Raw genomic sequence first — 27,322 nt, 5'->3', positions numbered from 1 at the left:
TCTGCACAGGCAGCCTAGGAGATCCATCTCTTGTATTCCCACTGGAGAAAGATTTAATCCAATACTCTCCGATTAAGAAAGTATTCATGAGATTATATCATTAATGGACTCCAACTGTCTGCAGCCATGTTTTCCTTATACACAGTGCAGTGGGCTGATTGTCCATGTTAGTGAGGGGATCGCTCTCTGGATTATCCAGTGTCTGAAAGTCCTTAGAGCACCGGGGACTGCCCTCCTCTCCAAAATTTGGGGTGTTCTCATTAACAAAGCTGCCAGGATCCCTGGGTATAGCGTATGTCTGTGTGGGCTCTGCAGCACAGGTGAACACATCTGATCACTGTAATCTGGATGGGCAGCGTTTGTAAACCCATTCCTAATTGGATATTTTCCCTGGACTGCTTGATGGAACACCTTTTGCATCCGCTGGGGAAGACAACTTCCATATGCTTTAAATACAGTACCTAAACTAGGAAGGCCCTAGCAGAAGTTCAGGAAAGAGAAGGATCCAGGAAGCTATAATAGCTTTACACTGGCCTGTTTATCAGAGAGGCCTAGAAGTCGCCTGCAGACGTCCCAGTGTTGCTTGCTTCCACAAGGATTTCTAGGGTCAAAGAGATTTTTCTAATGCATGTGTTGGGTATTCCCAATGCATTTATGGCCATGGGACAACATCCATAGTATGGTTCAAGCTACTCATCACCCTTCCCCTTTGTTCGTTAGCATGAGGGAGGACACTGATCTGTCCACCACATTGACCACTTTCTGCTACCCTCTCCTCAAGGGAGACTGCCTCAGCACAGGTGTTTCCTTAATGCTGTTCCTTCAGTGCACTGGCATAGGGAAGAGGAGTCCTTACCGTCCTCCCATGGCAGCTGTTCTAAGGTGTTCTCGGTGAAGCTCAGTCTCCACAGCTTGTAAACTCCAGCGCAAACCACGACACACACATCAACACCAGTCAGGTTGCAGTACGAATTAAGCCGCTGGAGTCTGGCATATCATAGAATCATAGACTATCAGGGTTGGAAGGGACCCCAGAAGGTCATCTAGTCCAACCCCCTGCTCGAAGCAGGACCAATTCCCAGTTAAATCATCCCAGCCAGGGCTTTGTCAAGCCTGACCTTAAAAACCTCTAAGGAAGGAGATTCTACCACCTCCCTAGGTAACGCATTCCAGTGTTTCACCACCCTCTTAGTGAAAAAGATTTTCCTAATATCCAATCTAAACCTCCCCCACTGCAACTTGAGACCATTACTCCTCGTTCTGTCATCTGCTACCATTGAGAACAGTCTAGAGCCATCCTCTTTGGAACCCCCTTTCAGGTAGTTGAAAGCAGCTATCAAATCCCCCCTCATTCTTCTCTTCTGCAGGCTAAACAATCCCAGCTCCCTCAGCCTCTCCTCATAACTCATGTGTTCCAGTCCCCTAATCATTTTTCTTGCCCTTCGCTGGACTCTCTCCAATTTATCCACATCCTTCTTGAAGTGTGGGGCCCAAAACTGGACACACTACTCCAGATGAGGCCTCACCAATGTGGGGCCTCACCAATATGCACAACAGGCCAAGTGTGGAGTCTAAAACTATCAGTGTAGAGTACGTTTGAGGACAGTCTGAGGCGAGCAAGGCTACCTGCCTCAAGACGCTACCAGCAGAAGCACCACAGAGACCTTTCATGGGGTTTGTGGTAGCCAGGGCAAAGTTTCTGTACGGAAAATAGAGAAATACCAGATCATTAACCCATAAAGTATCACCCTCTGCAGTAGAACTGATGGGCAAGAAAATTGGTGCCAGTCAGCTTTAAAATTCAGGAATAGATGGAAAACCAGTTAAAAGGGGCTCTGTAATGGTAGCCAGAGGGATCTCCTCAGTTGTCAGCAGTAATGAAGGAACTGACAGTTGGAGGCATCATTGGCTGGAATAGTTGCCTGTGGCATTTCCCTGTGTGGCTCCTGCTTTCTGAATGGGCGGCTCATGCCAGTGGGCTCCCAGCGTAAATAGGTTTATTTTAAAGACTTTTTTTAACACTTCAATTGTAAAGCCAGTAAGCTTCTGTGTATGCATTTCTGCCTGGCTACAATGTGTGAATCTTTCTGATTGTCCTTGAGATTAGGGTATTGCAGTAATAGGGAAACAGCTAGGTTTCCTTGAGGCCGATATTGCTCTCCCTAACTGTAAAAGTTTGTTGTAACTCACGTTTTGGTCTCTTGCTGAGCTTGGCTATTATCATTTTCTCTACTGTAGGTGTGAAGCTTCAGAGCAGAAGCAGAAGGTACCCCTGGGAACACTGAAAAAAGACATCAGATCACAAGAGGAGAAGCAGAAGCAGCTGACGGAGAAAATTCGCCAGCAGCAGGAGAAACTGGAGGCTCTGCAGGTGAATCTAGAGACCTAGAGCTGAGCATGGTGGAGAGAATCTGAGATGCCTCCTTGGGCAAACGAATTTTGCTGAGTTAAATGTCTTTCTCAACCCTCTCTCATTTTATTTGTATTACTGTAGTGCTTAGGAGCTCTAGTCATAGCCTCGCCCCCTTGTGCTAGGCTGTGTAGAAACAAAACAAAAAGACATTCACTTCCCCCAAGGAAATTCCCATCTAGGTATAAGACAAGACAACAGATAGATGCAGATAGACTAGAGAGTACAAGGAAACAACAACAGTAGTCGTCAGCATGATAGGCAGTAGCCTCAGCATACCAGCAGACTAGCCACTGTAAATTTTTTTTGTAGGCATAATGGAAAAAGAGAATGTTAAGGAGTGTTTTGAAGGAGGTTAGTGCATTCGTTTTGTGGATGTTTATGGGGAGCTCCTCCCACGTGTGAGGGTCAGCACAGGAGAAAGCATGAAGGTGCTTATTTGAAAATTTAATAATTGGACGATGGAGGCATCATGGACGAACTGGAGAACATATGCTGCCTAGAGTCCAAATCCTGTTCCTCACACCTCCTGGGGTTTATTTTAGTTAAAAGAATGAGCAGCAGTAAAACAAAGTTTAGCTCAGACTTCAGGCTTCACTTCTTTTTGGACTCCTCCCTTTGGACTGCTCAGCCCACAGCCTATGTCCTCTCTTTATTGGGCTGCTCCCCCTTTTTTTTTATGGTTCGATGCGGGGTGAGCCACCTGCCTTAGTGAGCCAGCAGAACCCGTTTAACATTCCCCAGCATGATCACCACCTGCTAATGTTGGGTTTTAGGGAAACACTGACAGCTTTTAAAATGACTGTGTTCCTGTTTTTACCACAGAAAACTACTCCAATCCGGTCCCAAGCTGACCTGAAGAAATTACCTCTGGAAGTGACCACGCGGCCTGTCGTGGAGGTAAGTACCACAGCTCCTGTACTGCTGCAGACCTGTATGCTCCAGTGCCATACTGAACTATTCTGTGAGCAATTCCTGTCTCTTTATTCTTCCTCTCTCCTGTGCGCTCTCTCTTCTCCCAGGACTCCCAATCACTGAGCAGACCTCAACGCCCGCGATCTCCTCCTTTACCCGATGTAATTAAAAATGCTCCCAGCAGGCCGCCGCTGCCTCCCCCCAAGTCCATCAGCCAACTGCGAAAGGCCCCCCTGGCTCGGCCAGCCATCAGCACCCCCAAACTGGCAAGTGTGCTGTCCAGGGAGGAAGCTAGTACTTCCAGGACACAGCAGCATATTGTGACTGCGGGAAAGTCCAACAGCACAGTTGTCAGGACTCCTGCCAAACCGATCCATGTTGGGAGGCCACCCCCCATGCTTCTGCAGAACTCCATGAGCCAGCGTGAGACTCCCAGCCCCAAAATTATAAAGACACCGGTGCTGAAAAAACCTGCAGCACTCAAACCTCCACAGGTGAGTCCATTATTTGGTAGGACGGGAAATCATCAAAGCCCTACCCCTCAACCTGGACAAACCCAGTGTTCACCCAGCATCTTCCTCACCTTCAGCTGTGAGACACCCCTCCCCCACACACTATAGTAACTGCATAGGTTGGAAGAACTGTACTGTGCTAGGTGAGAGCTCAACGATCTATCCTTAGTGGGATCACTTGCCCCAGCTGCTTCGTGTGAGACCCCAGTGATTTCCCTGCATGGGGTAGAAACATGACAACAGGTTCATGGTGATGGATACTGGTGGTATTTGTGGCTATCCCTTGTGGCATGGGATGGATATATGTGTGATATATATGTGCTAGGACCTTCTGTAGAAAGTCTTATGGTCAGATTTTCAAAATGGCTCTGCATCCAGCTGCTCCCATTGTTCTTAACCGGAGCTGTTGGGTGCTGAGCTCTTTTGAAACCCTGGCTCCTTTGTTTAGGCGGCTGTAGAGGCACTGAGCTCGTCTGAAAGCCTACCCCCTTGAAATGGATGGTTGGTGGCATTCTTGAGATTCAGCCAGAAATCACTTGCTCTCAGCAGGCCTCCAGCATCCGCAAGAGGACATTTAACACCATGGAGGATGGAGCTGAGGAGGAAGCGGAGCAGAAGAAGGAGAAAACGAAACGGGGCAAATTAGTGGTAGTGAAAGAGGAGAAGAAGGACTCAAACGAGGTGGTGGTTGAGGTGAGGATTGCAGTGAGTTCCCTCTGGCAGGAAGGGAGCTAGTGAGCTCTCATGATCTTCCTGGGAGATGGCTAACACGAGCTCTTTATGCTTACAGCTCACAGACAGTGCAGGGGAGGAGGAGCTGGCAGATCTGAAAAGAGCCCAAAAAGGTGAGGAACAACCCATTAAACTCGAGTTACCATGTTTGTGCCAGAAGTGACCATGTTTTTTCCAACCCCAAGGAATTTACATACAGTTTAACTGATCGTGGCTAAGGTTGCTTTGATAGTGCTGAAATATGGCATGCTGGGACCTGTAATCTCTGGGCTGCACATTTATATTAACGGTGAAGGAGGCTTTGGGCCTCATTGCATGAATCCGTGAGTCTCCCTTGTTTGTGGTGTACTGCAGCGGAGAGTCAGCAGGGCTGTCTGTGGAGTATAGCCCCCTCACTTGTTCCCAGGCAGTCCCATCCCTGTTGTGGGTTACAAGAAAAACTTCCACAAAGGGGAGTGACTCATGTCCCATTCCCAGGACACGTGAAGGGTGGTGACAACTCTAGGTTCTTCTTTGAGTGATGGTCACTGTCTGTATTCCATATGTGGGTGTGCATGCGTGCCATGTGCCAGAGCCTGGAAGCTTTCCTTAGGAGTGTCCGTTGACCCGCACATGCGTCGTGTGTCCCCTTGTGCTCACTGCTGAGGGGATAATAGGTTGTGCAGGTTGGTGCTTCTCCAATTCCCTCTTACCGCTGCGTGGCCTGAATAGGAATCCCTGTTCCTTAGCACTTTGAGCTTGACTAAGAGTGTGACCTTGTCCGTTTGTGTAGGTAGGTGTATGTAGTTGTTGCTAGTGTATATAGTAATTATAGATTAATTAATTAGTAAGTTAGTTAGCATTAGTTTCTCTCTGGGGACCTTTCTTCCGCTGGGACTATGCCCTGCATTCTGGGGTTTAAGAACTGTGTTTCCTGGCCGTGCTCATTCTCTGTGAGCGACAAGCATCAGAGATGCCTTTACTGCTCCATCTGTAAGTCTTTCCTGCCCCACACCTGGGAAGCTCGGGAGCTTAGCCTCCGTAAATTTAGGTTCATTCCCAGCAGAGTACTGAGGAAGCATGAGCTTCCCTCTGGAAAAAGCTGAGTGAAATGTGCTTTCAGCGTCAGTCCAAACCCCCTAACACCTGCCCTTCTGTGTCTCAGACAAAGGGCTGCATGTGGAGGTACGAGTGAACAAGGAATGGTTCACAGGCCGTGTCACAGCTGTGGAGATGGGCAAGCATGCCATACGCTGGAAGGTGAAATTCGATTACGTACCTACAGACACCACACCAAGAGATCGCTGGTAATTAACCATTATCTTTGGCTGCGGGGGCTCTGGAGATGCTCCCCCTTCAACAGGAAGGAGAGGTGGGACCCTGTTAGCTTTTCACAGGTGCTGAGGAGAGGAATAATCCATTCTTACGTTGGGAAGGTTGTGTACACGGGAATGTTTGGAGAAGGCTGCTCTGTGATTGTGAAGGGAACAGGCATCTGTATGTAGGGGATGGCTCTGGAAGAAGAAGTGTAATCTAGGAGCTGTTGTCAGAGTGACGGGGGATCTGCGGCAGGGGCTACTAACAGGGTCTGGGTAGTCTGCAGAAGGCTGTATGTGACTCCCTGCTACCCCCCTAGGGTAGAGAAGGGCAGTGAGGATGTACGGTTGATGAAGCCTCCCTCTCCAGAGTATCAGAGTCCAGACACACAGCAGGAAGAGGAGGTTGCAGCTGAGCCTTCTACCTCAGACTGCGCCCGAATTGAGCCAGACACCACCGGTCCCAGCAGCAACCAGGAGACTGTGGATTTGCTAGTCCAGACACTCCGGTGGGTTTATTTGGTGCTCACAGCAGTTATGATTTCTGAGTATTTCAGTCTCCAAACAAGACTTTAAACTCTATTTGTGGCTGCTTGTTTTCTCTTGGGTAGGAATTGTTTGCGGTACTTCTTACCTCCAAATTTTCCCATCTCCAAGAAAGAGCTGAGTTCCATGAGTTCAGAAGAATTGATGGCTTTTCCTCTGGTGAGTTCAGTGCTTCTCTTTTACACTAAACTTGTGCTGGGTCTACAAATGGAAAATTTTCAGATCCTGGGTTTCTCTGCTTTGGGAATAGAGGGGTCAAATGGATGTTTCTGGAATCGTAGAATATCAGGGCTGGAAGGGATCTCAGGAGGTCATCTAGTCCAACCCCCTGCTCAAAGCAGAACCAATCCCCAGGAGTGTTCATCCTCTTGAGGAAATGTGGACACAATGTTTATTTTATCAAATCATAGCTCTTCAGAGATCTGTTGGGATGCCAAATGGTGAACGATCATGGAGTTCTGCTGATTTCTTCCTCTCCTCATCCCTCTGTCAGTGGATGGAGTGTGAGCCAGCAAGTGCCTCTTGTGATCCACTGAGGGTCATGCTGCTCAAGTTTAGAAATGCTAGGACGTTGTTGTCACAAGGCAACCTTAACTAGCCTGTGAAACAAAGTTTTCGGTTTTATTACTGGATTTGCTCAGGGTTTTTCCACCCATCTTTTTTCTTTCTTTTTTTTTAAATCAGGCAAATGAAGGCACAGTTTTTATAATGCAAACAAATGGGATGGATGGTGACCAGATGCTAAAATAAAAGGAGTGGTATCCTTTGAGAGGCAAATCAACTTCATTTTAGCTTTGCCTAGATGCTTCTACCAGTAAATCAGGGAGGAAACCATAATGGAGTGGTGGGAGCAGGGTGTATGGGACTCTGTGGCCGCAGACAGAGGGAGGGTACACGTTAGAGTCCATCTCTGAGCTTTGGGCTCTGCTCTTGGGGGACAGGGCAGCCTGTCTGTCTAATGTTTTGTGGTAAAAGCCAGAAATGAACAGTCTAATTGGTGACTTTCTGTTGTTTTCCTGTCAGTATCAGAGGTTGGCATCTGGAGTTCCCTTCATTACTATTGGCAGATTGCAGCTGTTGGGGGAATGCTGCTGGGGGTGGGCCTTTGGTGTTTCTTGATCTTGCCCCTTGTCACAGGGTATTGACTCACTTTTTCGTCTACCCACAGAAAGAATATTTCAAACAGTACGAGATGGGTCTGCAGAACTTGTGCAATTCCTATCAGACTCGTGCTGACGCCCGCGCCAAAGCCTGTGAGGAAAACCTCCGCAGCTCAGAGAGAAAACTTAAGGAGACAGAGGAGAAACTGCAGAAGCTGAGGACTAATATTGTGGCACTTCTGCAGAAAGTGCAGGAGGTGGGTGAGACCCCAGGTGCAGATTAAAATTACTGAGTGCCACTGGATTGGGGTCAGCTGAGACACTGAGGAAAGTTAAGACTTCACTTTGCCCACAACTTGACTTCCAGCTTTGTCTTTGGTCCTCAGTAACTCAGGGCATGGCTACACTTGCAGATGTCGAGCACTTTGAGTTAAACGAGCCTTCGCAGAGTGCAATAGGGAAAGCGCTGCAATTGGTTCAACACTGACAGCTACAAGCGTACTGGCGTGGCTACAAGTGTATGTGAGGGGAGAGAGTGAGTGTTTTTGAGGGGCTGAGAGCATGTCAGCACGCTGTCTTGCAAGTTCAGACAGCATCACACACACACCTCGCCCACCCCACCCCCCTCTCTCTCACACACAGCATTCCACAGTAATGGTTGCATTGTCCTGGAGCAGATAAGCATGCTGGATGTCAGAAACAGAGCTTTCAAAGGTAATATCCGCATTCCTGCAGCGATTCCAAAACCATGAAAAGAGTAGCCACTTGACTTAAGGGGATTATGGGGTGTTTCCGGAGGCTGATCAAAGCGCAGTAATGCAACACCTCATTCACACTGACCCCCGGGTATTTCAGCCAAGGCGCAACAAGCGTTAATCTTCTCGCCAAGGGGGAGTACCAGGTTGTGGAGTCAGAGCGCTCTACGTGCCTTGCCAGTGTGGACGGGTAGTGAGCTAGGGCACCTGGGGCTGCTTTAATGCGCTCTAACTCGCAAGTGTAGCCAAGCCCTCAGTGTTCTATGTTGCAGGTGGGGTTAAATTCCCAGAGCCTGATTCTTCACTGCTTTATACCTTGTGTGTGGGTGCGTGATGCTGCCCCTTGTGTGAGTGATTGGGGAGTTCTGATTTACACCCCACTGTCCTCCGGTGTCAATGACTATACCAACAGCTAGGCAGAGGAGAAACATCCCTTGGCTTTGGCTTTCTGTGCCACCAGAGACCACGTGTGTAGAAGAAGCTCTGTGCACCACTCCTGGGGAAAGAGAGTACTTCATGTCTCTCAGTAGCAATCCTTGGGGCTGGTTAAGAAGTGGTGATGTGCTCTGGAGGGAATTTCTGCCCAGTTCTAAAGCAGGATGGTGTCTGCTGTGGAAACTTGAGCGTAGGGTTGTACGGTGGGAGCGGAGCCTCAGGGCTCCAATAGGGTTTGGGGGATGGCTGGCTATTAATAAGGCCACAGATAGGAAAGCTGGCAGTGCTACCGGTAAGTAGCACTGCCAGCTACAGTGTAAACATCTGCAGTGTACATCACATCTGCACATGTACATATCACATGTACATCTGCAGTGTAAACATGTGAAGTTCTTAGCTCCTGGAATAGCAATGAATCCTGCAGGCCGGGCTTGAGGGGGATTGGCAGGAGTGTTATGGCAAGGGTTGCTGCAGAGATTTCCGAAGAGAGAGATCACAACATTTCTCTCCCTGCTTCCCGTCCCCTGCTCCTGATGTATCTGCTGTAACATCTCTTCTTCTTCAAGTGATGGTCCCTATTGTATTCCACTGAGGGTTTATGTATGTGCTATGCGTCCGGAGCTGGAGAATTTGAAAGTAGTGTCAGTTGGCCCATGCATACGCCCTTGCTTTGCCTTACGGTTTTGTCTGAGGTGACAAAGGGCGAGGCAGACTGACCGCATCTCCAGTTCCTTTTCACCGCCACTTGGTCTGAGTCATACCTACTAAAAAAAGAAAAGAAAAAATTAGAACTGTACATAGTTGCCTTTAGCCTAGTTTTTACTGTAGTTTAGTGTCTAGTAGTAGTTTTTAGGAGATAAGAGACTGGGGAATCCATTTACCTGTCCCTCCACCCCAACCCAGCACCCATACCTATACTGGATTATACCAAAGACGCCAGGGTTTAAGGTCTGCACCTCCTGCCCACGCTTGTTCTCAGTCAGCGACGAGCAACAACGCTGCCTCTACTGCTTGGGAGAAGCCCACGTTTCATCCAGGTGTAGCATCTGCTTGTCCTTCCCAAGCAGTAACCAGGAAGGCCGGGATCTCTGCCTCAAGAAGCACCTCATGGAGGTCTCCATGTGGCTGCAGTGAGATCCAGGCCAGGGCACCCCCGCTGTACATCAGCCTGAGAAACCCAAGAACGCGTCTCTCACCACCGAGATAGAGTCCAGTTCTGCCAGTACTACGGACCCCGTGCTGGGGCCTACTCAAGAGGCAAGAAAGCATACGCCATATGCACGCAGTAAGTTTTCCTCCAGGCCCAAGGAGGAGGATGCACCCTCCACAAGTTCCAGCCACAGAGAAGCAGTGCGTTCCAAGGCTCACAAGCTTGACAAGAAATCACACAGGCTAGCAGATTGGCCAGTACCGAGCACCGAGATTCCCACGCCTTCTGAGTCAGCCCGCCCTAAGTCAAGAGAACTGGCGGCTTTGAAACTGTCCTCCGCTCCAGCTCCACTTCCAGCTACAGAGCACATGCCACTGACTCTGGAGTGGTTGGAGATGGCGTCTGGGCCTCATGAACTCTTTGCTCTAGGGGAAGCAAGATCCTAAGCCTTCCTCTACAGTCTGTGCCTAGGGAGGTACAGTTTCCAACCCAGGACTTACCTCAGTCAGATCGTGCTTCTGTCCTTTCCCCTGTAGTTTATAGCAGGGGTTCTCAACCATTTTCTTTCTGAGGCCCCCACAACATGCTGCAAAATCTCCACGGCCCGCTTGTGCCACAGCTGTTTTCCTCCATATAAAATCTACAGCTGGCATTAAGGGGGAGGAAGCAGGGCCATTGCCCGGTGGCCCATGCCACAAGCAATTGCGAAACTAAGTTGCTTAGGCTTCAGCTTCAGCCCCAGGTGCTGGAGCTCAGGGCCCCAGGCTGCAGTCCTCCATGGTGGGGCTTCAGCTTTCTGCCCTGGGCCCTAACAAGTCTAACGCCAGCCATGCTTAGCGGACCCCCTCAAACCAGCATGCGGGTCGTGTCCCGCCCCCCCCCCGTGTCCCGTCCCCCCCACCCCCGCCCCACAGGAGCCCCAGACCCTGGTTGAGAAGCACTAGTTTATAGGGTTCCAACAATACCAGCTTTGGAACCGGAATCCTAGTTTTCATCATCAGAGGATATGGATGGAGCACAAGGGCCACCCATCCACTGCTGCCACTACGAGTTACCCGAAGGGGCCTCCTGGCAGTACCCTCCTCTCCCCCAGCAGAGAAGCCACTGGTAACCCACTCCATGGGACCCTCTGCAGCATCTGCTGGATCCATCCCGTTGGCCACACTGTGGGTCCTGGCCTCAATATTATCCCCCGCTTACATGAATTCTTATGGGGAAATTAGATTTCCTTAACATTGTTTCACCTAAAGTAGCATTATTCAGGAACATAACTACAACGTTAAGCGAGGAGTTACTGTACCTACAGCTAAGGGGTCTGAGTTTCTATTGTCCCACTCCTCACCCAATTCCATTGTGATCCAAGTGGCAATGGAATAGGCCAGGCAGCAGCACTCACACTGCACCCTGGCAGACGAGGGAAGCAACTGGACCTTCTGGGTCGCAAGGTCTTCTCATCAGCTAGCCTCCAATTTCAGATCTCAAACTACAAATATGACTCTCAACTATAGTAAATTGGAAGACTTTACTGACAAACTCCCCCAGCAAGGTCAAGCCCATTTCCAGGCTATCCTGGAGGAGGGCAAACTGGTCATGAGAATGGCGCTGTGGACACGGTGGATACCTCTTTGCATGTGATGGCTATGGGAATCCTAATGCAGAGGAAATCACAACTACATTCATCTGGTTTCCCCAGGGAGGTACAGAATACCATAGATTTCCCCAGGGAGGTACAGAATACCTTTCGATTAGTCTCGCCTGATTAACTAGAAGACAATTCCATCCACTCCTTCAAGGATTCCAGACCCATGCTACGATCTCTGGGTAACTACACACCTGCACCCAAGCGAAAATTCTGCCACCTGCAGAGCAGTTCAGGACTCCCCAGTTCTTCCAACAACAACCCTATGAACCACCTCACAAGCGACAGAAGACCCAGCAATCCCATCCTACGTGACTGCCTTCACAGCCTTCAGCATCACATGATCAGTCCTCCCAGAAGCGATTTCTCTGAGTGTACTTAGAGAGCCACCAACTGCTTTGCCTCCTCCTGCCATGCACTCAGCCCACCCCCTTTGGGGGTTGTCTAGCGCTCTTTTTAACAACTTGCAGTGCAATAACAGCAGACAAGTGAATCCTGGATGTCATTCAACATGGCTATACAATCAAGTTCACAACACTACCTCCTACGCATCCCTCGCCCCAATCCGTCCTCAGGGACCAGTCTCATGACAGCATCCACGCTCTAGAGGTATACTCCCTACTGCAAAGGGGGGCAATAAAACACATTTTGCCGGACTATCAGGGCACCGCATTCTATTCCATGTATTTTCTGGTATCCAAGAAGAAGGATGGGTGGAGACCAATCCTGGACCTCCAATGGCTCAATTGTTTCATATGCAAGCCGAAGTTTGGTATGGTCACCTTAGCAGCCATCATACTGTCACTAAAAAGAGGCATGTGACTTACAGCACTTGGTATGCAAGATGCCTATTTTCACACAGACATCCAACCAACCAACAGAAGGTTCTTGAGATTCACGGTGGGCCCTCAGCTCTTCCAATACAGGGGCCTACTGTTCGGATCCACCATTACTCCACGGGTCTTCACCAAAGATTTTTCTGTCATAGCGACCCACCTCTGGCATCAGGGGGTCCTGATATTTCCATCCCGATGACTGAATGGCTGCTAGCAGAGCAATACAGGGTCAAGCCTTGAGCCTCAACCGCCACGACACTCAGACTCCTTTCCTCCCCTGGGGGTGAGTGTAAATGTCGAAAAATAAACTCTGGTTCCAACACAGTCCCTGGATTTCATAGGGGCCTCCATCAGCATGGTCTCAGCATGGCCCTTCTTACCGAGGGACAGGTTCCAGACTGTGCAGGAACTCGTTGTCTGAGTAAACGGTCCTTCTGTTCCAGACAGGAATTGCCTATCCCTCCTTGGCCACATGGCAGCTTGCACATATGTTATCACCTTCGCTCACCTCCGACTTGGCTGTCTTTAACTGTGGCTCCAAAGAGTCTGTTCACCCACGCGACGTACCATGTACTTTCCACTGTCAGTCATAGAATAATAGAATATCAGGGTTGGAAGGGCCCTCAGGAGGTCATCTAGTCCAACCTTCTGCTCAAAGCAGGACCAATCTCCAACTAAATCATCGCAGCCAGGGCTTTGTCAAGCCTGACCTTAAAAACTTCTAAGGAAGGGGATTCCACCACCTCCCTAGGTAATGCATTCCAGTGCTTCACCACCCTCCCAGTGAAAAAGTTTTTCCTAACATCCAATCTAAACCTTCCCCACTGCAACTTGAGATTCCTTGTTCTGTCATTTGCTACCACTAGAACAGTCTAGATCCATCCTCTTTGGAACCCCCTTTCAGGTAGTTGAAAGCAACTATCAAATCCCCCCTCATTCTTCTCTTCTGCAGACTAAATAATCCCAGTTCCCTCAGCCTGTCCTCATAAGTCATGTGTTCCAGTCCCCTAATCATTTTTGTTGTTCTCCGCTGGACACTTTCCAATTTTTCCACATCCTTCTTGTAGTGTGGGGCCCAAAACTGGACACAGCACTCCAGATGAGGCCTCACCAGTGTCGAATAGAGGGGAACGATCACGTCCCTCGATCTGCTGGCAATGTCCCTACTTATACACCCCAAAATGCCATTGGCCTTCCTGGCAACCAGGGCACACTGTTGACTCATATCCAGTTTCTTGTCCACTGTAACCCCTAGGTCCTTTTCCGCAGAACTGCTGCCTAGCCATTCGGTCCCTAGTCTGTAGCTGTGCATTGGGTTCTTCCGTCCTAAGTGCAGGACCCTGCACTTATTCTTATTGAACCTCATGAGATTTCTTTTGGTGCAATACTCCAATTTGTCTAGGTCCCTCTGTATCCTATCCCTGCCCTCCAGCGTATCTACCACTCCTCCCAGTTTAGTATCATCCGCAAATTTGCTGAGAGTGCAATCCACACCATCCTCCAGATCATTTATGAAGATATTGAACAAAACCGGCCCCAGGACCGACCCTTGGGGCACTCCACTTGACACCGGCTGCCAACTAGACATGGAGCCATTGATCACTACCCGTTGAGCCCGACAATCTAGCCAGCTTTCTACCCACCTTATAGTGCATTCATCCAGCCCATACTTCTTAAACTTGCTGACAAGAATACTGTGGGAGACCGTGTCAAAAGCTTTGCTAAAGTCAAGAAACAATACATCTACTGCTTTCCCTTCCCTTGGTGAATCCATGCTGACTGTTCCTGATCACTTTCCTCTCATGTAAGTGCTTCAGGATTGATTCTTTGAGGAGCTGCTCCATGATTTTTCCAGGGACTGAGGTGAGGCTGACTGGCCTGTAGTTCCCAGGATCCCCCTTCTTCCCTTTTTTAAAGATTGGCACTACATTAGCCTTTTTCCAGTCATCCGGGACTTCCCCCGTTCGCCACGAGTTTTCAAAGATAATGGCCAATGGCTCTGCAATCACAGCCCCCAATTCCTTTAGCACTCTCGGATGCAACTCGTCCGGCCCCATGGACTTGTGCACGTCCAGCTTTTCTAAATAGTCCCTAACCACCTCTTTCTCCACAGAGGGCTGGCCATCTATTCCCCATGTTGTGATGCCCAGCGCAGCAGTCTGGGAGCTGACCTTGTTCGTGAAGACAGAGGCAAAAAAAGCATTGAGTACATTAGCTTTTTCCACATCCTCTGTCACTAGGAGTATCTTGCCTCCCTCATTCATTAAGGGGCCCACACTTTCCTTGGCTTTTTCTTTTTGCCAACATACCTGAAGAAACCCTTCTTGTTACTCTTGACATCTCTTGCTAGCTGCAGCTCCAGGTGCGATTTGGCCCTCCTGATTTCATTCCTACATGCCTGAGCAATATTTTTATACTCTTCCCTGGTCATTTGTCCAACCTTCCACTTCTTGTAAGCTTCTTTTTTATGTTTAAGATCCGCTAGGATTTCACCGTTAAGCCAAGCTGGTCGCTTGCCATATTTACTATTCTTTCGACACATCGGGATGGTTTGTCCCTGTAACCTCAACAGGGATTCCTTGAAATACAGCCAGCTCTCCTGGACTCCTTTCCCCTTCATGTTAGTCCCCCAGGGGATCCTACCCATCCGTTCCCTGAGGGAGTCGAAGTCTGCTTTCCTGAAGTCCAGGGTCCGTATCCTGCTGCTTACCTTTCTTCCCTGTGTCAGGATCCTGAACTCAACCAACTCTTGGTCACTGCCTCCCAGATTCCCATCCACTTTTGCTTCCCCCACTAATTCTTCCCTGTTTGTGAGCAGCAGGTCAAGAAAAGCTCCCCCCAATTGGCTCCTCTAGCACTTGCACCAGGAAATTGTCCCCTACACTTTCCAAAAACTTCCTGGATTGTCTATGCACCGCTGTATTGCTCTCCCAGCAGATATCAGGAAAATTAAAGTCACCCATGAGAACCAGGGCGTGCGATCTAGTAGCTTCTGCGAGCTGCCGAGTAAGTAAGTAACCTTGAACCTTCTCTTCCAATATGGAGACCAGCTTGCACTTTGTACAGACAAAGTAGCTTCTGTCCTGTGGAAGAAAGACAAACATGGCACATCCAGTGCAGGTCACAACAGCTGAACACTCTCCATCCATATTATCGTCCTTCTACGAGCTTCCACAGGAGTTGTAGTAACTACTCAGAAAAGCTGGCAAGATGTACACCTCAGTGGGCTCTCCCCAGGCAAACTCCCTCTGTTAGCCTGTCTGCTGTTCGCCGCTCAGCTGATTCGCAGCTGGCTGGCTTTTTATAACAGTCAGGCCTACTCAAGGCTCACCTGGAACAAAGCACTCCCAATTCACGCTTTTCAAACAACCAATCAAGCACACGGTCAAACTGTCCTCACAACAGACACGCAAGATACTCACCAACACAGCCTCCCTAATGCAGCCCTTAGTGTACCTCCTCTCAAACAGATCCCAGGCAAACTCCTTCTGTTAGCCTCTCTGCTATTTGCCGCTCAGCTGGTTCGCAGCTGACTGGCTTTTTGTAACAGTCCCCCGAGAGGTGCTTTCCTCCCTCCTCTGGTGGATGGACCTGAGCTAGGTCTGCACTGGGATGCTTTTTCTCCCATCATTCCTTGACACAACAATCGTCACAAACACATGGTTCGCCAGGTGGGGCGCCCACATGGGCGAGCACATGACACAAAGGTCTTGGACCCCTCGGGAATCCAGAATGCACATCAATATCCTGGAGCTTCAGGTAGTATGGAGAGCGTCTCGCATTTCTTCCATCCATTTGCTCCCATCATGTTCTCATCATTTCTGACAACACCACCAGTGTTTGTTACATTATCAAACATGGGGGCACGAGATCAACTACACTCTGTGTGGAAGCAGTTGATCTGTGGGATTGGTACACTGCCCACAAGATCCTGTTGTCAGCAGCCTATCTTCTGGGGACTCAGAACATGATTTCAGACTCTCTCAGCAACAAATACATAGTCTATCACGATTGGGAGCTTCACGACACCATAGTTAACGACATTTTCAGCCTATGGAGGACTCCAACCAGGGACCTTCTTGCCTCCCACACCTACAGCAAGTGCAGCACATACTGCTCGGGGGCGGGGGGGGCTCTGCACCCATTCCTGAGGCGATGCCCTTGTTCTCCACTGGTCAGACCAGATCAATTACTCCTTTCCCCCTCTACCTCTGCTGCCACAAGTCCCCCACAAGATTAGATAGGAGAGGGTCATGATTATTCTGATCACCCCTTTCTGGCCAGGCCCGTTCTGGTTTCCCCACCTTCTTCTCCTGTCAGCTTCTCCCTCGCTTCCTCTGCCAACTTTCCTGGAGCTGCTCACCCAACATGGCAACAGGATCAGGCATCCTGATCCACAGATGCTTCACCTCAGAGCTTGGTTTTTGGATGGGCATCTTCGCTAGAATGAGAATGTTCGTTGGCAGTACATCATTTGAGATTTCTAAGAGCAGATTAGACAAACACCTGTCAGAGATGGTCTAGATAATACTTAGTCCTGCTGTGACTGGGGACTGGACTACATAATCTCTTGAGGTCTCTTCCTGTCCTATAATTCTAAAACATCCTCTCAAGCAGCAGGAAAGAGTCCACAAGAGTCCACAAAGCTCAAGCTAGTGGGCCAAATGGAAGCGCTTTGCCTCCTGTCCCAACAGAGGGGCCTTGTCCCTGTGGACTTCCCCCCCATGGAAGGGCACTCCCTATTTACGTATCCATTGGCTACCAGGTTTTGAAAGTGTCTCCTCAGAACCTTCCCGCCCATTCAACTTATTGATCCCCAATGGGACCTCTACTTTGTTCTCTTGACATTTAATGAAATTGCCCTTTGAGCCACTGGCTTCATGTCCCTGTCCCTCCTTTCCATGAAGGTTGCCTTCCTGGGGTTATTACTTCCCATGAGAAGGATAAGTGAACTGAGGGCAATGAGGGCGGACCCCCCTTTCACCAAGTTCCATAGTGACAAAGTTGCCCTGGGCCAGTACCCCAAGTTTCTGCAAAGGTTGTTTCTTGCTTTCATCTCACCCAACCAATGCACTTACCTGCTTTCTTGCCGAAGCCTCATGCCTCAGCAGAGGAGTGGCGCCTTCACTCCCTTGATCTCTGTAGGGCCTTGGCCTTCTACCTGCAGAGGACGAGACCATTCAGGAAGTCCTCTAGACAGTTTGTTGAAAGGATTAAGGGGCAGGCAATCTCCACACAGAAGATGTCTAAGTGAATTTCAGGGTGCATTATGCTCTGCTGTTGGTTATTGGGTCAGCCTCCACTCCTTGGGGGGAGAGCCCATTCCACAAGAGCTCAAGCATCTACTATGCTCTCCCTTCACAATGTACTGCTTCCAGACATATGCAGGGCATCCACGTGGAGTTCAGTATGAACGTTTGTTGCTCATTACACCTTGGTGCAAAACTCTGGGATGGATGCCTTGTTCGGCACAGCTGTCTTCTGGACCACCATTCCATTCTCTTCCTTGCACCCGCCTCCAAATTAGGTACAGCTTGTTAATCACCCTCAGTGGAATACAGTAGGGACCATCACTCAAAGAAGAGGAGGCGATTACTTACATGCAACTGGAGGTTGTTGGAGATGTGTGGTCCCTATCTGTATTCCACTTCCCACCCTCTTTTCCCTCTGCTGTGCATCTGTTCAGTTTGTGGTGAAGGAACTGAGGCCAGGGTCAGTCCACCCTGCCTTTTATTGCCTTGGACAAAACGATGAGGTGTGAAGCAAGGGCCCATGAGCCTACCAGCAAACATTACTACTTTCAAATTCTTGGCTCTGGGCACGCGCTTAAACCCTCAGTGGAATACAGATAAGAGACCATACATCTCGAAGGGCCTCCCATCCACGTAAGTAACCTCCTCTTGCGCCTTTGGTTTCAGGACATCGATATTAATACTGATGATGAGCTGGATGCATATATTGAGGATCTGATCACCAAGGGAGACTGAGCAGTCCAGACCCCGCACTGGCAAGCAGCATGGAGGAGTTGGTCCCTGTGATCTCTGAGATGTGGATTCCTGCAGTGGAGGGGACCCAAGCAGCGCATGAAAGGGGAGGGCCATTAGACTGTGTATCATATTGGTGTGTCGATGTACAACCTGTTCTTGTGATTTTACATGCAAAAGACATTGGTGCTGTTGGCAGGACAGTTTTTAACATTGTAGTTCTTCAAATCTCTTCCCTTTGTTTATAAATATTTATTTTTTAAAAGAAACAGGAACTGTGCCTGGTATGACAGGAGGGTATCTGTGTTTGTGTTTTGTTTGTGTTTTTTGTTTTTTGTTTTTTCCCCCTTCAGTGCAGTAAAAGTGCAAGAACCTTTTTCCTTTGGCGGTATGCTGGTAATCTGTGCCCAGTTCTTGGCACCAGAACATCCTCTCCAGCACCTTGTTCCTGATGCCTCTTCAGATAAAGAAAGGAAAAATCTAGCAACAACTTAATGGAAACACCTACTCTGAGGCCTTGAGTGACTGAGCAGAAGCTGGATGGGGCTTGGACCCTCAGGCCTATGGTAACTGGGTCATAGGAGGCTCAGAGCTAGGGATTCTAACTACACAAGGAGATCAGTGCACACATTCTTCATTGATGGGATGGGGTGCGAACCTTAAGGACGCTGTAGCTGAGCATGGATGGTGGGGTCTTCAGAGCCCTCATTACACAGCCATAGGATCAAACAGGGGGAATGGGGCTCTGTTAGCAGGCCTAGGAAGCTTAGACCTACTGATGCTTTAATGGGGGGTGGGTGGGGGGAGAGGCTCTCAGTGCTGGGACTGAGCCTGCTGGGGTCCTGGTACCTTGTGATTTCTCAGGGCAGGGAAGTGCAAGGGTTAGAGTGCAAGGTTTCTACTACTTCTACAGCCCCATATTGCACATTCTTCACCAGTGCTGCCATTGTTTGAGATGTGAATTGTGAGGGGCAGATGGACTCCCTGACTAGCTCAAAATAAACCTGACCCTGTGTTCTAAGTGCCACTCCCTCTGCTCTTTCTTGCTTTGCTCCACTTGGTCTCTTCCAGTTGTTTTTAACTAGAGCACTGGAAATGGAGCTGTTCCCCCTTTAAGTCATTGGATTGCACCCAGCCCCAGCTCAGCAGGAAGGATGAGCCCTGTCCTCTCTAATGTGGGGGTTGGAGGCTGTATTTAAAACTGGTAGGGCAGTGGCTCTCAACCAGAGGTCTGGTGCCCCGTGGGGGATCACATGAAGGCTTCAGAGGGTCTGCAAAGCAGGGCCAGTGTTAGACGTGTTGAAGCTTGGGACAGAAAGCCCCACCCCTACCTCATAGGGCTGGAGCCCTGCCACTTGGGGCTGAAGATGAAGCCTGAGCAACTTAGCTTCATGGGGCCCTCTGTGGTACGTAGCCCCAGATGGTTGCTCTGCTTACTCGCCCCTAAGGCCGGCCCTGGCTTTTCTATGTGGAAAAAGCTGTTGTGGCACAGGTGGGCCATGGAGTTTTTATAGCATGTTCCGGGAGCCTCAGAAAGGAACAAGTGGAGAACCCCTGTGCTAGGGCCTAGGGTCTGTCACAGACATGGGGCACAACAGGCAGGCTCGTGGTGTGTTTATGCAGTAGCCATCCATGTTCACCAAGGGGGCTGACTAAGCCTCATCACTCCCCTTCTCTCTGTGCCAAAACTGCTCTAGGAAATGCCCCTTCGCTTTGGGGAAATGCAGATTGTGTTAACCGAAAAAGCTCTTGGTATAGGCACTGGCGTTCTAGCAAGAGTGGCATGCTCACGGTGACCTCTTCCCACAAGCAAAAGCTCAAGAGGGGAGCTTATGTTATAACCCTTAGGGCACTGAGAAGTGTGTTAACTCCCAGCACATTCAGCCTCCCTTTCTCTCCTGCACCCTCACCTTACTCCAAAAGCTTCAGCTGCCCTGCCCAGCCTCCCAGCTGACTTGCGTGTCTGCCTCTGAACTGCTGCTGCCTCCCTTGGCCAAAACCCTTCCTCTTCCTTAGCACAGTGTCGCCAGTAGACTCCTATCCCTGGGCCATTCCCTGGATGGTGTCCGTCTCATTGGAGGGATGCTACTTTGTGCCTCCCCCAGTTAACCAGAGGGCGGCTGGTTTCCAAAGGGTTAGATTAAGTGCCCAGTCTCCAAAAGCTTGTTTGGCCTCAGTACGCACTGCTGCAATACGAATAATTGGACGGCCATCATTTTCCTAGCTAACAGCTACTTCCTGCTGGGCAAACTACTGTTCTAATGGCCTCATGCCGTGTAGCAAACAGGAGCAGGATATACTGCCCTGCTCAGACTCTTCACTGTGATTCCAGTAATAAAGCCTACAGGCCCCTCATCCAACAGCTGGACAACACTAAAAGATGTCAGCAACAGAAACCTCTCCAGGGAAAGTACTTAAATCCAGCAGATATTAACAAGGCCTGTAAATAATATGAGGCCAACACTGTGGCTCTGTGAAGCTGAGGGATCCTTTGCATTAGGGAAAATTAAAGCTTTTGTTGCGGGGGAGGATTTGTACACACAACCAAACACAGCCTGGATTGCTGAGGAATGCACAAAGAAATGTCCGAGAGGTGCAGAGCCCTCTGACCCCACAGCTGTAAGAAATGTTCAAGCAAATACTAGGAAAAATGTTTTCCTCTGGCGTAGAGGAGGTTCTGCCAAACTGACGCCAAACCAGAAAGGGAACAAGAGATCCATCTTCATTATATAGGGTCAGCTATTTAAACCCCTCTAAAATCTGAATCCTCACCAGCCCATTTGTGAAGAGGTGTAAAGAGTTAAACTCATGTAAACCGATGACCAATGGTGAAAGGAAGAAGCATCTGTGTGCTGCTTTGGTCTCCTGGGTCCATAGCCATTGCTTTCACAGTTGGTGGCCTGTATCCTCTGCCCTTCAGGTAGGTTAAAAACTAGCTCAGAAGTCAAAGCTGAGTGAGTGCTGCACACTGGCTAGCCGGGCAGTTCTGTGGGGAGGGGAAGCTAGTGCTGCTCCTGGCAAAGACAGGGGAGGCTTCAAAATGCTGGCGGCTCTTCGAGAGCAGTCAATAGTGTGGGGTCTCTACTAACCCTGGGCATGCGCTAGACAAGTACTCACCCTGGACATTCTGCACTATGTCTGCAAGGGTGGGTGAGTTCCCATGGGCATTTCGGCTCCCTGCACTGTAACCTCCAGCCTCCCTCCTATCCAGGTTCTTATACCGCCTTCAGCCTTGTGTCCCAGCTCCTTCCAGTGGTGACTGACATCTGTCCGGTTTGCTCCCTCCCTTGCGAAGGGAACTCGCACACAATCTGCTCTCTGGTCACTGTCCTCTTAGCTCCTGGACGTACTGGCAACGCACTGAGCCACCTGGCTTACTGAGAACCTAACATTACAGTAGAACATCAGAGTTATGAACTGACTGGTCCACCACACACCTCATTTGGAACCAGAAGTACACAATCAGGCAGCAGCAGAGCCAAAGAAAACAAATACAGAACAGGACTGTGTTAAGTGTAAATTACTAAAAAATAAAGGGAACGTTATAAAAAGGATTTGACAAGGTGAGGAAACTGTCTGTGCTTGTTTCATTTAAATTAAGATGATTAAAAGCAGCATTTTTCTTCCATATATTAAAGTTTCAAAGCTGTATTAAGTCATTTTTCAGCTGTAAACTTTTGAAACTGTATTTTGTTCAGTTACAAACAACCACCATTCCCGTGGGGTTTGTAACTCTGAGGTTCTACTGTACCAAAACACCAAGCAGCTGTTGTGAGAAAACAGCCCGCAGGTGGCGCCCAAGGCAAGAAGCATGACACGGCCCCTTGGCCAGGAATTTACTGACGGTGCAGGACTGCTCTCTTACCCAGAGCGCTTCTGCACCAGCCGTTTTCACACAGACTCAGATTTTCCTAAGGCCAGAAGGGACCATTGCCATCATCTAGTCTGACTTCCTGCACGTTGCAGGCCCCAGAACCTCGCCCACCCACTCCTATACTAGACCCCTGAGCTCTGGCTGAGGTACTAAAGGCCTCAAATCCTGATTTAAAGACTTCATGTTACAGAGAATCTGCCATTTACACTAAACCTGCAAGTGACCTGGGCCCCATACTGCAGAGGAAGGCAAAAAAACCCAATGTCTCTGCCAGTCTGACCTTCCTGACCCGAAATATTCACATCAATTAAACCCTGAGCATATAGGCAAGACATGGTCCAGAAGGCACAGCAGAAGGGAGGGACTGGCGGGTGGGTGAGGATCCAATGCCTCTGGCTGGGTGTGGTAGTTTTCAAGTGAATATAGTGCTAAGGAAATTTCAGCCCTGAAGGCTGGGCGCCTAGCCACAGGAACCATTCTGGGAAGCAGCAGTGCTGCGAGTTGTCCCCACCCTCCCCTCAAGCGTCAGAGAGTTTAAGAGGAGAGGAGACAAACGAACCATCCAGTCTGACCTGTATAGCAGAGGCCACTAGCCTCAGCCAGCACCCACACACTAACCCAGCAGCCGAATCGAGACAAGGTATTACAGCCCACAGGAGACTTGGTAGGTGCCACAAGCTGAGACTAGAGGCCCCCACGCTGGCCAGGAAACGATTCAGTGAGGAATACCCAGATAATCCTGGCAAGTGACCCACACGCTGCAGGAGGAAGGAGAAAAAGCTGAGCTGGGGGGAAATTCCTGCCTGACCCCACATATGGTGATCAGTTAGCCCCTGAGCATGGGAGGAAGAACCAGGCAGCCGAGAGAGAGAGAGAATGCTCATACCCTGTCAGTGCCCTGGCCCACCCGCCATCCCTGATGCAGCCGAAGACTACACTGGGGTGGGAATCCCTTCCTGGCCCCTGTAGGTGATCTGAAGCATGAGCTTTTAGGATCATAAATCATAAACTGCGACTGAGCCCCAGGGCTGCTGAGCCCTGCTCCCCACCATCACAAGCAATCGGGCTGAGGGGCAGTGCACTCTCGATGGCCCATTCAGTTCTTGCAGTGGAGGTAAATAGTGACAGCTGGGGCTCGTGTACAGCAAACACCTCCCTGCTGGGAGCTGCGCTGAGACCAGGTAAACTCATTGCACAGTGACACAGGACACTGAGCCTCCAGCAGCTGGTGACCATGGCTGGCTATTGCTGACCTGCACCATGTTTGACACGGTGCCCTAGAGGTTAAAGGCCCTACTTCCTGATTAGGGCTCTTTGTACTAGGGAAATGATGGGACAAGGCACGGGAGGATGGAGAGTCCAGCCCAAGATCTCTCCCTCCCCCTGAACCAGCCAGTGGCTTTGGAAACTGTCCTAACCTTGTCACCATCACTGTCCCCATTCTGCCTTCTCTGTGCCCTGGTATGTGACTGCTGCTACCGCTGTGAAGGGAGGGGAACGAGGTGCAGTTCAGCTGCTAGGATCAGGGCTAAGCAGAGCAGAGAAGCCCCCTCTGAAGGAGCAGCCAAGGAGCAGGCCAATGAAGCACCGCATTGTCCTGGTGGTGGGACCGTCAGCCATGTGGGTGGAGATGTTAATCCCCACGTGCTGCCCCATCACCGGGGAAACCTCCTGCAGAGGGAGAGGCATCCCCAGCCCCTGCCAGGGCACCCTGGTGCTGACCCTGCCTTTGTTGGCTCCACTGGGTTTGTTTGGGGAGATAAGCAGAGCCTCTTCCTCTTCCTGCCAGCCGCCAGCTCCCTGCTGCAGCTGTCTGGAAGCACCCGCTTCCCCTGCAATGAAAAGGGTCAGCTGGTGCCTCCCCCTCCACCCAGAAGGGAGCGAGCCAGGCCCAGCACACATCCCAAGGTGCAGCAGGACGGGCGCAGCCAAGCCACACACACTGGGCCCTTGTCTTATGCTGTGAGCTGCTGGCATCCTCTCTCCACTCGCAGGGCCCCTGCCTGGGGGGCCAGCACTGGGGGAAGAGGAGTGAGCCCCTATCGGAGGCTCTATCTGAGGGCTGAGATCAGAGAGCTCTGCTCCATTCTGGGCAGTCACCTGCCCAGCCCAGAGAGTATCTCCCTGGCCCACCTACCCGACCGACTGGGGTCACCTGCCCCCCATCACAGCCCCCCTCAGCTCTGGGCCAGTGTTTGAGGAGCTCCTCCTGTCCCCCCATCACCCTCCCATCACAGCCCTCCCTGATCCCAGGCCAGTGTGTGAGGCACTCCTCCTGTCCCCCATTGCCCCTCATCACTGCCCCCCCCCACCGGTCCTGGGCCAGTATGTGAGGAACCGTCATAAACCTGTGACTGACCTTTGAAGATGCCAAATGTGGGGCACAGCGCCAACCTGACACAGCAGGTAGCTGGAGGGCAGGGGGTGTCCTCACGTTAACATGGCCTGTGTTCTCCAGCCATAAAGCTGGAAATATTTTTTCCTGAGAAGTTTCTGAAGGTGAACAATGTCTCAATTTCCCCACAAGCATTCCTTTAGTAGTCCCAAGGCCCCGTAGAGCTGGTCACATCCAGAATCCCACCATAAGCCTATACACTCTTTGATTCTATGTCGTAGTAACAATACAGCTATAAGCATTGGCCAAAATATTTATGCCAGGATCAGGTCCGGGAGGTACCTTCTCACTATGGTTTGACTCCAGTGGGGAAAGGAAAAGCTCTGACAAAGAAACCCCTAGAAAACCTATAATAAGTGGTGTCATTGCTGGTTATTGGACGTTAGCTAGAGCCATATGAGCAGTTTAGGGCTGAACTTTGTGTCACGCTGCCTGGGGTGGTTCACGACTGTGTGTGCCAACCTTGGGGCAGACTGTCAAGAAGCAAGGCAGACACCCCAAACTGGCTGTATGTTCTATAGTTAGCTTTCACCAGCGCACTAACAAGTATGAACTGCCAGAGCACTGTAACAGCCTTACCCCAGAGTCACAGATGGTGCTGTTGGGCGTTCCTGGTCAGGGAAGATGCATGATGTGCATATCTTTAAGAACACAGGACTGTTCAGGAAGCAGACAACAGGGACTTTCTTTCCTGATTTGCAGATTACCATTGGTGATACTGAAATGCAAATAATGATCTTGGGGGGCCCATCTCACCCCTTGCTCCGCTGGCTTATGAAGCCATACACTGGCCACCTTGACAGCACCAAGAAAAGACTCACCTGCCAGCTCAGCAGATGCTGAATGCCAGCTGAATGTGCTTTCGGCAGACTGAAGGGGCGCTGGTGTTGTTAACTCACTAGATTGGATTTAAATTTCCCAATGGTTACAGCTGCCTGTTGTGTCCTGCACAAAATCTGTGAGGCAAAGTTGCTGCTGGATTGGAGGGCAGTGGTAAAGCAGCTGTCTGCTGACTTTGAACAGCCAGACGCAGGGGCCATTAGAAGAGCTCAACATGGAGCTATGCAGCTGAGGGAAGCATTGGAAGGCCACTTTAACCGTCAGCCAGAGTGTTGGACATACCTGGCCCTGAAGCATTGAGGGTTGTTAGGAATTGTGTAGTGCTTGGTGTATGTTTATGAATGTCACATTGACTTTTAATGAACCTAGGAATTATGCAGTGCTTCTTGTGCATTTATAATTACTGCACAGTGTGTTTGTAACTGAACCTGAGAGTTCTGTGGTCCTACTCCATTACAAGCAATACGTGCTTTTGGTGGCATGAGGCATTCTGTTGAATATGTTATGAAGTAATAAAGAGGAATTTATTTCCAAAATGTAAAACTGTATTGCATACCAGAAACAGCACAAAACATTCATGTGAAATTAAAACCCAGTATGGTGAAAATTTATAAATTAACAGAACTTTAACATTAGCACACTAGAAAATATTTGTTCCCATTTCTGTCCATTTCTGCCAAACATACACCAGCCACGGCTCTCTCAGGTCAGTGCACATGACGCTGTAGTTTTTCTTACTGTCCCCTGGCACAGTCCGGCAGGGGCAGGGATGTGGCCCCTGACACTACGGGGAATGTTGGGGGGTGTAGGGAGCTGCTGAAATTGAGTTCTTCATTGACTGCAAAGGGAGGCCGGCCCAGGACTGGTGGACTGGTCAGGGCTGGATTAAGACCTTTAGAGGCCCTAGGCACTGAAAAGATTATGATGCCCCCCTATATGTAATTCAAAATAAAAACAATACTATACCGTAAAATAAAATTTTATTTTTTGAAATGACACAAAACTTACATGTATGCTGAAATTAAAATAGCTTCTTTCCAGATTCTCTGATTGCAAAATTCTGGATAAGTTCATCAAAGCTGACTCAACGAAGCATATCCACTTCCATACACACTAGGGAAAGTGAATCAAGTCTGTGCTGACACATTGTTGTTCTCTGAGGGTTTCTTATTCTTTTAAGCTGAGAAAAAGAGCATTCTGCGGAGCAGTTAGTAATCATCACTGTTAGAAAAATACGTTGTGCGATCTCTACATTTGGAAATACGCATTGTATTCCATCTTTCAATATTGTGTCATGAAGATCAATGTGACTTAATTTCATTTTTCCTGTTTCATTAAACTTTGCGCGCATATAACAGTGGAACTGCCGCACTTCTCCACAGAGATTCATGTTCAAGTCAACAGGGTATGAGTCAACTAGCTTTTGGGAACCTTGTGAATATTGTTCGTCAGATAAGTCCATATCGTTTAGAAAAGAAAATCTACTTGATACTTCTTTGTACACTTCAGCTCTCCTCTTCATATGAGCTTCAAGTGTATCAATTATAGCGTAGTAAGTAGATATGTGAAATTTGCCTCTAGGATTCAATGCTGTTTCTGTTGCACTGCTATCATTTGCTTGTTTTTTCCTGATTCGCTTGCGGGACTGGGCTTCTTTGTAGTTAGTATCAGGCAAGATATCTTTTGATATGTCTTCAAATCTTTCAAAATCATTCCTCAAAGTGTGTAAGTTGTCTGCTAATGATTGACAGAGGTCTGCACATGTTTTCAAATCCAATTCTTTTTCTTGGAGAGCTTCACTTGTGTGGTAAAAGTGTCGTAAAATTTCATTCCACATGGTCAACATGAATACAAACTCTAGTTCTTGCATCTTGTTTGCAATCTTTTCTGCCTCTCGTATAGTT

At 49.3% G+C, this 27,322-nt stretch overlaps 1 protein-coding gene across 4 annotated transcripts in view; it reads left to right on the top strand.

Annotated features, from left to right (window-relative positions):
- MORC2 (MORC family CW-type zinc finger 2) overlaps window positions 1-18,578 on the top strand; it is a 113,244-nt gene extending 94,666 nt beyond the window's left edge. Inside the window, exons 17-26 of one of the 4 annotated variants that reach the window (XM_073313587.1) lie at window positions 2,239-2,371; window positions 3,236-3,310; window positions 3,433-3,819; window positions 4,387-4,530; window positions 4,628-4,682; window positions 5,714-5,855; window positions 6,185-6,373; window positions 6,476-6,569; window positions 7,579-7,767; window positions 18,244-18,578. In XM_073313587.1, the coding sequence (XP_073169688.1) occupies window positions 2,239-2,371; window positions 3,236-3,310; window positions 3,433-3,819; window positions 4,387-4,530; window positions 4,628-4,682; window positions 5,714-5,855; window positions 6,185-6,373; window positions 6,476-6,569; window positions 7,579-7,767; window positions 18,244-18,312 (1,477 nt within the window). In that variant the 3' untranslated portion in view covers window positions 18,313-18,578. Of the gene's footprint in view, window positions 1-2,238; window positions 2,372-3,235; window positions 3,311-3,432; window positions 3,820-4,383; window positions 4,531-4,627; window positions 4,683-5,713; window positions 5,856-6,184; window positions 6,374-6,475; window positions 6,570-7,094; window positions 7,558-7,578; window positions 7,768-18,243 lie in introns of those variants that run through there. The other 3 variants (XM_073313586.1, XM_073313588.1, XM_073313589.1) reach the window with 3 other exon arrangements.
- Window positions 18,579-27,322: the final 8,744 nt, after the last annotated feature.

The sequence above is a fragment of the Lepidochelys kempii genome, chromosome 15 (assembly GCF_965140265.1).
Source record: "Lepidochelys kempii isolate rLepKem1 chromosome 15, rLepKem1.hap2, whole genome shotgun sequence".
NCBI classification, from domain to species: Eukaryota; Metazoa; Chordata; order Testudines; family Cheloniidae; genus Lepidochelys; species Lepidochelys kempii.
This window is presented reverse-complemented; position numbering and strand designations above follow the sequence as displayed.